The 9,914-nt window shown below is 48.2% G+C and overlaps 2 protein-coding genes across 4 annotated transcripts in view; one reads left to right on the top strand and one right to left on the bottom strand.

Moving 5' to 3' along the window:
- Positions 1 to 1,939: 1,939 nt before the first annotated feature.
- On the bottom strand, positions 1,940 to 3,291 carry LOC110567802 (small ribosomal subunit protein eS27-like). The gene is made up of 2 exons (XM_064363706.1): positions 3,268 to 3,291; positions 1,940 to 2,104 (listed from the first exon to the last, which is right to left on the bottom strand). Exons 1-2 carry the CDS (start codon positions 3,289 to 3,291, stop codon positions 1,940 to 1,942), a joined length of 189 nt encoding a protein of 62 aa, XP_064219776.1.
- A 522-nt stretch (positions 3,292 to 3,813) lies between these two features.
- USP48 (ubiquitin specific peptidase 48) overlaps positions 3,814 to 9,914 on the top strand; it is a 104,135-nt gene continuing 98,034 nt past the window's right edge. For all 3 annotated transcript variants that reach the window (XR_010337753.1, XM_021668286.2, XM_012439955.3), the window contains exon 1: positions 3,814 to 4,133. Coding sequence is in view for 2 of the 3 variants with exons in the window: in XM_021668286.2 (XP_021523961.1) it covers positions 4,000 to 4,133 (134 nt within the window). In the remaining variant the exon portion in view is untranslated. The remainder of the gene's footprint in view (positions 4,134 to 9,914) is intronic.

Here is a 9,914-nt window from a genome sequence, read left to right as displayed (position 1 = left end):
CTCTGCCTCTTGGGTCCAAATAATGCTCCAGCCTCACTCTCCCGAGTAGCTGGGATTATAGGTATGCGCCACCATGCCTGGCTAATTTTGTATTTTTAATAGAGATGGGGGTTTCTCCATGCTGGTCAGCCTGGTCTTGAACTCCCAACCTCAGGTGATCCGCCCACCTCAGCCTCCCAAAATGCTGGGATTATAGATGTGAGCCACTGCGCACAGCAGAAATCATCTTCCTTCTAAATCTGCTCCTTCTTCTGAAGTTTCTATTTCATTTGGTAGAAATTCTTTTTTTTTTTTTTTTTTTTTTAAAGACGGGGTTCCACCATGTTGGTCAGGCTTGTCTTGAACTCCCAACCTCAGTGATCCGCCTGCCTTGGCCTCCAAAGTGCTTGGATTACAGGCGTGAGCCACCGTGCCTGGCCTCATTTGGTAGAAATTCTATGTAATTACCCAATTTAGAAAACTGCCAAATAGTAGTGTCTTCATGGTGAATGATAGTTACAATTTCATCATGCTCTAAGTGAGGATGACACAAGGAGCTGTGGGTATTGAGGAAAGGGGTGTGATCCAGACTTACAGGTCAAATATCAGAAAGGTGAGGAGATTTTGGTCAGGTCAGATCATCAAGCTGTAGCAAGTTTATGTTCTAAATATCTTTTAGATTTATTTGTTCATTTTGTCCAAGGTGTATGAATCAGAGCGACTCTATCTTGAATAGGGGTTGGGTAAAATAAGGCTGAGACCAACTGGGCTGCATTCCCAGGAGGTTAAGGCATTCTTAGACACAGTCCATAAAGACCTTGCTGATAAAACAGGATACAGTAAAGAAGCTGGCCAAAACCTACCAAAACCAAGATGGCCAAGACAGTGACCTCTGGTCCCGGTCGTCCTCACTGCCCATTATATGCTAATTATAATGAAGATATTAGCATGCTGAAAGACATGACCACCAGTGCCACGACAGTTTACAAATGCCATGGCAATGTCAGGAAGTTACCCTATATGGTCTAAAAATGGGAGGAGACCAGGCATGACGGCTCACACCTATAATCCAGCACTTTGAGAGGCTGAGGTCGGCGGATCGCCTGAGGTCAGGAGTTCGAGCCAGCCTAGCCAACACAGTGAAACCCTGTCTCTACTAAAAAATACAAAACAATTAGCCAGGCGTGGTAGCAAAAGCTTGTAATCCCAGTTACTTGGGAGACTGAGGCAAGAGAATTGCTTGAACCCGGGAGGCAGAGGTTGCAGTGAGCTGATCCCACTACTGCACTCCAGCCTGGTCTACAGAGCAAGACTCTGTCTCAAAAAAAGAAGTAACTATAAGTATAAGCAGCTGAGCAGCCCATGCACAGTTCTGCCTATGGAGTAGCCATTCTTTTGTTTATTTCTCTTTTTTTTTTTTTTTGAGACGGAGTTTCGCTCTTGTTACCCAGGCTGGAGTGCAATGGCACGATCTCGGCTCACCGCAACTTCCGCCTCCTGGGTTCAGGCAATTCTCCTGCCTCAGCCTCCTGAGTAGCTGGGATTACAGGCACGCGCCACCATGCCCAGCTAATTTTTTGTATCTTTAGTAGAGACGGGGTTTCACCATGTTGACCAGGATGGTCTCGATCTCTTGACCTCGTGATCCACCTGCCTCAGCCTCCCAAAGTGCTGGGATTATAGGCGTGAGCCACCGCGCCCAGCCCTCTTTTGTTTATTTCTCTAATAAATTTGCTTTCATTTTACCATAGGGACTTGAATTCTTTTTTTTTTTTTTGTTTTTGTTTTTTTGCCTATAATCAAAACTTTATTGAAAAACTGACACCAAAATAGGAGATCACTGTTGTACACCTTACAAAACCAAATGTAATTACATTATCTTGGTAGATTAATTAGAATTATGGAACTTATGGTAAGGCTTTCTGTGAGATAACACACATTCAGGAAGCTGTTTGGATCATTAGTGTTGCTTTTTTCTAAATGAACACCCTTCTGTGAGTCTGGCCTTTCTTCCTGCAGGCTGACACAACACTGTTGAACAACCTACACAAAGAACCACTGTCTGAGCATGGCTGAAAACCGTGGTCATCTTGTAGCAACCTGGACACTTGGATGGAGTAGATCTCTAGCCAAAGGCATGCTGATCCTCTCACAAGCCTAACCCTTCCAGACCTCAGCCAACACCACTAACCTTGCTTTTTTTTTTTTTTGAGAGTCTCGCTCTGTCACCCAGGCTGGAGTGCAGTGCTGTGATCTTGGCCCATTGCAATCTCACTTGCAACCTCTGCCTCCTGGGTTCAAGCGATTCTCCCATCTCAGCCTCCTGAGTAGCTGGGACTAGAGGTGCACCTCACTACGCCCAGCTAATTTTTGTAAATTTAGTAGAGATGGGGTTTCGCCATGTTGGCCAGGCTGGTCTCAAACTCCTGAGCTCAGGTGATCCACCCACCTCGGCCTCCCAAAGTGCTGGGATTACAGCCGTGAGCCACCGCGCCCGGCGGGATCTTAGCTTTTCTACCGCTCACTCCCTTAACCACCTCCAAGGGCAGGGACCACATCTTATTTTCTTCCTGCTTTCAGTGAATATTTATCTAAAGAATTCAGGCCAGGCGCGGTGGCTTACGCCTGTAATCCCAGCACTTTGGGAGGACGAGGCGGGTGGATCACGAGGTCAAGAGATCGAGACCATCCTGGTCAACATGGTGAAACCCCGACTCTACTAAAGATACAAAAAATTAGCTGGGCATGGTGGCGCGTGCCTGTAATCCCAGCTACTCAGGAGGCTGAGGCAGGAGAATTGCCTGAACCCAGGAGGCGGAGGTTGCGGTGAGCCGAGATCGTGCCATTGCACTCCAGCCTGGGTAACAAGAGCGAAACTCCGTCTCAAAAAAAAAAAAAAAAAAAAAGAATTCAGCTTCAGGTTTTCCAGAGGGCAAGCAGTTAAGTCACAAATTAGCACTTAGATTCTGGCAGGGCTCTAATTCAAATGCAAAATTCTTAAATATCCTCACTTTAATAGAGTTCTTTAGAGTTTGCACAACAATTCTCATAAAGCTACTCTTTATGTCCTGGGGCAGGAGTCGCAGAAAGTAAATGTTTTTAAACCCCGAGCTAGAGACGAACTAGAAAATCATGGCATAGAGACAACAGTCTTGAGAAGGGAGTCAACAGCCAGCATGACCCTGCTCATCAGAGAAACTCCACCCTGGCACCGCGGACCCCGCCCGCACAGTCTGCAGCGCACCGAGCCTTCTCATCTCCAAGACTACAAATCCCGGCATGCCTCACAGTCAGTGGCAGGACGCAGGGCATGCCGGGACACGTAGTCCCATTCTAGTTAAGGCAAAGGCCGGAACGTCCCGTGACGTCAGGAGGGCTCGGGAAAGGGGGGTCGGAACCGGTCGAGGCTCAAGTTAAATCTTTCTCTAAAGAACCGATCCTGTCTTTTTTGGCAACTCGGTTCCTACTCTAAACAGGTCCCGCCCCGCAGTCTGGGCGGGCCTATGGTGTGCGTTGAATAGCCTTTCGGGTGAAACCTTCATGGTTAGAAGGGAAGTACCGAAGGCAAGAAATAGCTTTCGAGACACGGGTTTGTTAGAGTAGTGGTACGCTCGGCGCTGCCCTGAACGGGGGCTGGGACGCCGCTTTCCCGACAGCGCCAATGACTACGTGGCAAGACTGCCTCAGACGGACGCTTCCTCTTCCTCAGCCCGTAGGGTTAAAGGCACGGAAGGCGCAGAGGCTGCTGGGAACGCGCATGCGCCCAGCGCGGCGGGGAGTCCACCTTTAACGTCCGCGGGAGCTGGGGGTGTCGGGTGTCGGCGGCGGCGCTTTGCGGCCGGTCGTGCGGGTCGGGCGCGGGCGGGTGCGGCGGCAGTGGCGTGCACAGGTGATTGACTGGCCAGCTGCCTGAGGGAGCGCCCGATCCTCCTCGCTGGCAGGTGGCGGAGCCCATTGGGGCGGCCGTGCAGACGGCGGCAGCGGCGGCCTGGCTCGGGAGGCGTTCCTGGGGCCAAGGCCATGGCCCCGCGGCTGCAGCTGGAGAAGGCGGCCTGGCGCTGGGCGGAGACGGTGCGGCCCGAGGAGGTGTCGCAGGAGCACATCGAGACCGCCTACCGCATCTGGCTGGAGCCATGCATTCGCGGGGTGTGCAGGTGAGGCCCGCGCATCGCGCCTCGCGCCGGACCTTAGAAAGCCTGGGCGGGGTGGGGGTAAGGAAGACGTTAGCCCTTTGCCTGCATTTGGAAGGCTCGGAGCCGAGCAAGGTGGAGTTTCGCCTTTTGCGCTGTCTGCGCGATCTGGGAAACGCAGCTTTCCTGGGCTTTGCACGGAGGTGATGCTGGCGAAAGCCCTTTAGGAAGGGTTTTGGGTTCCCATCCAGAAGATGGCGGTGGAGATGAAGGCAGGAGCCGAGAGCTTACTTAGCAAGCGTTGATGGTTGGGGTATCTTGGCCACAGCATGGCTCTTTCGTTTGTGAAAAGGAACTTCTTGGAAGTGAGCTTCATCACAGGGTATCTTGTTGGTGTTGACACCGAAGGCCTGATCATCTTAGTATTATTTTTGGAGCGGGCAGCTTTAGAAAAAACTGTGGTCAAGCCTACGTCATCGATACCCTGCAACCTTGTTGACCTTCCCTCACTCGTTAAGCTAGTATTTTTTTTTTTAGCCTTCTTTGGTCGTTCTGGTTCGACACCACTTTACGGAGTAACAAGTTTGAGCTGTGAAAGTGCTGTCCTTCACGTGTGCCCCGCCCTTGAACCTTGCCTTTCCTTAGCCCCCTCTTGTAGATTGAATTCTTAGGCTTTGGTCCCGTTTCTTCCCCTTTTTCCACCTTGTAACGCTGGAACTATATAGTTTTTGTTTCAGAATGTTGTTGAATTGACTTGGCCAAGCCGGGCATGCTCAGTATCCGTCTTTCGGCAGGCATTTAGGAAATGCTTTCTGGAGTTCAGGCATTTAGGAAATTCTGCCGGGGGATCCAGAAGGAATGGAAGTCATGGTCTCTGGCTTTGGAGCTTAAAGTCTAGTCTGAGAAGTGAAATAAGTTAGGGAGCTTCTGTAAAGCAAACGAGTAAGTCCAAGCTCTGGGTATCTGGCTCACAAGGAGGGTATCTCTGACTTCAATAGTAAGTTCAGGAATGGCTGAAGTCTGTGTATAATAGAAATAATCAAGCTTCAGTCAGTTTTTCAACATAATTAGGTTATAGACTAACCAAATAATGTAAACTGTTAATAGTTCTTCTGGTTTTTGAGACAAAGTCTCACTCTGTGCCCTAGAGTGGAGTGCAGTGGCACTCGGCTCACTGCAGCCTCCACTTCCCAGGCTCAAGAGATCTTCCCACCTCAGCCTCCCTTGTAGCTGGGATTACAGGCATGCGCCACCATGCGCAGCTGATTTTTTAAATTTTTGTTAGAGATGGGATTTCACCGTGTTGGCCAGGCTGGTCTTGAACTCCTGGCCTCAAGTGATCCGCCTGTCTCTGCCTCCCAAAGTGCTGGGGTTACAGGCGTGAGCCACAGTGCCCAGCCATAAATACAAAATTTTTTTAAAAAGAAAATTTAGGCTGGGAGCAGTGGCTTATGTCTGTAACCCCAGCACTTTGGGAGGTCGAGGTAGGTGGATCGCCTGAGGTCAGGAGTTCGAGACTAGCCTGACCAACATAGTGAAACCCTGTCTCTACTAAAAATACAAAAAATTAACTGGGCATGGGGGCGGGCGCCTATAATCCCAGCTACTCGGGAGCCTGAGGCAGGAGAATCACTTGAACCCGGGAGGCAGAGGTTGTGCTGGGCCAAGATGGCGCCATTGTACTCCAGCCTGGGCAACAAGAGCAAGACTTCGTCTCAAAATGAAAAAAAAAAAAAAAAGGAAAAGAAAATTTAGTGCTTTGTTGATTTAAAGAAAATTATCCTTGTTATTTTAGTGTGGAAATACATCAAAGCATGACTATAACCATCTTTTTTTTTTTTTTTTTTTGAGACGGAATTTCGCCCTTGTTACCCAGGCTGGAGTGCAATGGTGCGATCTCGGCTCACCGCAACCTCCACCTCCTGGGTTCAGGCAATTCTCCTGCCTCAGCCTCCTGAGTAGCTGGGATTACAGGCACGCGCCACCATGCCCAGCTAATTTTTTGTATTTTTAGTAGAGACGGGATTTCACCATGTTGACCAGGATGGTCTCGATCTCTTGACCTCGTGATCCACCCGCCTCGGCCTCCCAAAGTGCTGGGATTACAGGCGTGAGCCACCGTGCCCGGCGTCCCAGATAATTTTTTGTATTTTTAGTAGAGACGGGGTTTCACCATGTTGACCAGGATGGTCTCGATCTCTTGACCTCGTGATCCACCCGCCTCGGCCTCCCAAAGTGCTGGGATTATAGGCATGAGCCACCGCGCCCGGCCTATTTTATATTATTTTTTGAGACAGTGTCACTCTGTCACCCAAACTAGAGTGCAGTGGCACGATCTCAGCTCACTGCAACCTCTGCCTCCCGAATTCAAGCGATTCTCCTGCCTCAGCCTCCCGAGTAGCTGGGATTATAGGCACCTACCACCGCTCCCGACTAATTTTTGTATTTTTAGTAGAGACGGGGCTTTTCCCTGTTGGCTAGGCTGATCTGGAACTCCTGACCTCAAGTAATCCACCCGCTTCAACCTTCCGAAGTGCTGGGATTACAGGGGTGAGCCACTGTGCCTGGCCTAGTTCTGATTTTAACGGAAGTAAAAGCGTAGAGATAGGTTGGGTGTGGTGGCTCACGCCTGTAATCCCAGCACTTTGGGAGGCTGAGGTAGGCGGATCACAAGGTCAAGAGATTGAGACCATCCTGGCCAACATGGTGAAACCCTGTTTCACTAAAAATACAAAAAACTTAGCCAGGCATGGTGGTGTGTGCGTAGTTCCAGCTACTCGGGAGGCTGAGGCAGAAGAATTGCTTGAAACCGGAAAACAGAGGTTGCAGTGAGCCGGAATCGCGCCACTGCATTCCAGCCTGGTGATAGAGCAAGTCTCTGTCTCAAAAAAAAAAAAATAGTAGAGATAAAGGGAGTGTCATAGTAACTATGAGTTTTAAGCTGCAATTGCAAGATTCATATCCAAGATTTTTTTTTTTTTTGAGATGGAGTCTAGGTCTGTCACCCAGGCTGGAGTGTAGTGGCGCAATCTTGGCTCACTGCAACCTTCGCCTCCTGGGTTCAAGCAATTCTCCTGCCTCCGCCTCCCGAGTACCTGGGATTATAGGCACCCGCCACCATGCCAGGCTAATTTTTATATTTTTAGTAGAGACAGGGGTTTCACCATGTTGGCCAGGCTGCTCTGGTCTTGAACTCCTGACCTCGGGTGATCTGCCCACCTTGACCTCCCAAAGTGCTGAGATTACAGGCGTGAGCCACAGCATTGGCCGTTTTTTGTTTTTTTTTTGTTTTGTTTTTTGAGACAAGGTCTCACTCTGTTGCTTGGGCTGGAGTGCAGTGGCACAATTTCCGCTCACTGCAACCTCTGCCTCCTGGGTTCAAGCAGTTCTCCTACCTCAGCCTCCCGAGTAGCTGCGATTACAGGCTCCCGCTGCGTTGCCCCATTAATTTTTGTTTTGTTTTGTTTTTGAGATGGAATCTTACACTGTTACCCGGGCTGGAGTGCAGTGTTGCTGTCTTGGCTCACTGCAACCTCTGACTCCCGGGTTCAAGCAGTTCTCCTGCCTCAGCCTCCCGAGTAGCTGGGATTACAGGCGCCTGCCACCACACCCAGCTAAATTTTTGTATTTTAGTAGAGATGGGGTTTCACTATGTTGGCCAGGCTGGTCTCAAACTCCTGACCTCATGATCCGCCTGCCTTGACCTCCCAAAGTGCTGAGATTACAGGTTTGAGCCACCGTGCCTGGCTGGCATACAAGTTTTTGTTTGAACACCTGATTTCAGTTTTTTACCTGGGAGTGAAATTACTGGGTCATACACAGTTAATTCTGTGTTTAACTTATTGAACCGTGAAACTTTTCCACCATGGTTGTATCAATTTAGATTCCCACCAGTGATGTATGAGGGTTCAAATGCATGTTCATACTCATAAACATGCACTATTTCCTGTTTTTCTGATTAGGCCCTCCTAGTTGGGTGTGAAGTGTGATATATCTTTGTGGTTTTGATTTGCATTTTTCTAGTGACTAATGAGTTCAGCGTCTTTTCCTGTGCTTGTTGCCGCTTTTCTTTTTATTGATGAATAATATGCCATCGTATCTCTACCACATTTTCTAGCATTCATCTGTTGATAAACATTTGGGTTGTTTCTACTTTTTGCTTATTATAAATAATCTGCTATGAACATTTATGTAGCAATTTATGTGTGGGCATTTGTTTTTATTTCTCTTGGGTATAGACCTAGAAATGGGATTGTTGGTTTATGTGGTAACTTTTAACTTTTATTTCTTTATTTTTTTTAAAGTCTCACTCTGTCACCCAGACTGGATTGCAGTACAATTGTAGCTCACTACAGCCTTCAACTCCTGGGCTCAAGCAGTCCTCTTGCCTCAGCCTCCTGCCATTACAGGCACGTCCCACCACATCTGGCTAATTAAAAAAAATTTTTTTTGTAGAAATGGAGTCCCTCTTTGGTGGCTAGGCTGGTCTTGAACTTTTGGCTTCAAGTTTTCGTCCCGCCTTGGCCTCCCAAAATGCTGAGGTTGCAGGAATGAAACACTGCTCATGGCTTTTTTTTTTTTTTTTTTTTTTTTTTGAGACAGAGTCTCACTCTGTTGCCTAGGCTTGAGTGCAGTGGAGTGATCTCAGCTCACTGCAACCTCCACCTCCCGGGTTCAAGCGATTCTATTGCTTCAGCCTCCTGATTACCTGGGACTACAGGCACGTGCCACCACGCCTGGCTTAAGTTTTTGTATTTTTAGTAGAGACGAGGTTTCACTGTGTTAGCCAGGGGGTCTCTATCTCCCAACCTTGTGATGATCTGTCGGCCTCTCCCTCCCAAAATGCTGGGATTATAGGCGTGAGCCACCATGCCCAACCTTTTTTTTTTTTTTTTTTAAAGACGGGGTTTCACATTGGTCAGGCTGGTCTTGAACTCCCGAACTCAGGTGATCCGCCTGCCTTGGCCTCCAAAGTGCTTGGATTACAGGTGTGAGCCACTACGCCTGGCCCTTTTTTTTTTAAGATAGGGGTCTTGCTATGTTGTGTCGGCTGTCCTTGAATTCCTGGGCTCAGTCGATCTTCCTGCCTCAGCTTCTGTGTTTGATATTTTGAGGAGCTATCGGGTTGCTTTCCAAAGTGGCTGCACTGTTTTACATTTTCACAAGCAATGTGTAAGGATTCCAATTGTTCCACATCCTTACACTTGTCACTGCCTTTTTTCTTATAGCCATCCTAGTGGATGTGAAGTGGTTTCTTGTGTTTTGATTTGTATTTCACTGATGACTAATAGCGTTGAACATCTTTTTGTGTACTTACTGGCCATTCATATATCTTTTGGGGGAGATATGCCTGTTTAAATCCTTTGCAAGCTTTTAATTGAGTTGTCTTTTTATTAATGACTTGCATTTTTTGTTTTTTTTTTTGAGATGAAGTCTTGCTCTGTCACTCAGGCTGGAGTGCAGTGGCACAATCTCAGCTCACTGCAACCTCTGCCTCCTAGGTTCAAGTGATTGTCCTGCTTTAGCCTCCCAAGTAGCTGAGACTACAGGCGCGCCACCCCTGCCCCGCCCCATGCCCAGCTAATTTTTTTTGTATTTTTAGTAGAGACAGGGTTTCACCATGGTAGCCAGGCTGGTCTCAAAGTTCTGACCTCTCATGATATACCCACCTCCGCCTCCCAAAGTTGTAGGGTTACAGGCATGAACCACTGAGCCCCACCGAGTTGTCTTCTTTATATATACTGCATACAAGTCCCTTATTAGATTTACGATTTGCGAATATTTTTTCCAATTCTGCTTTTCATT

The sequence above is a fragment of the Aotus nancymaae genome, unplaced genomic scaffold (genome assembly GCF_030222135.1).
Source record: "Aotus nancymaae isolate 86718 unplaced genomic scaffold, 86718_ANA_hifiasm-v0.15.2.pri h1tg000053l, whole genome shotgun sequence".
NCBI lineage: Eukaryota > Metazoa > Chordata > Mammalia > Primates > Aotidae > Aotus > Aotus nancymaae.
This window is presented reverse-complemented; position numbering and strand designations above follow the sequence as displayed.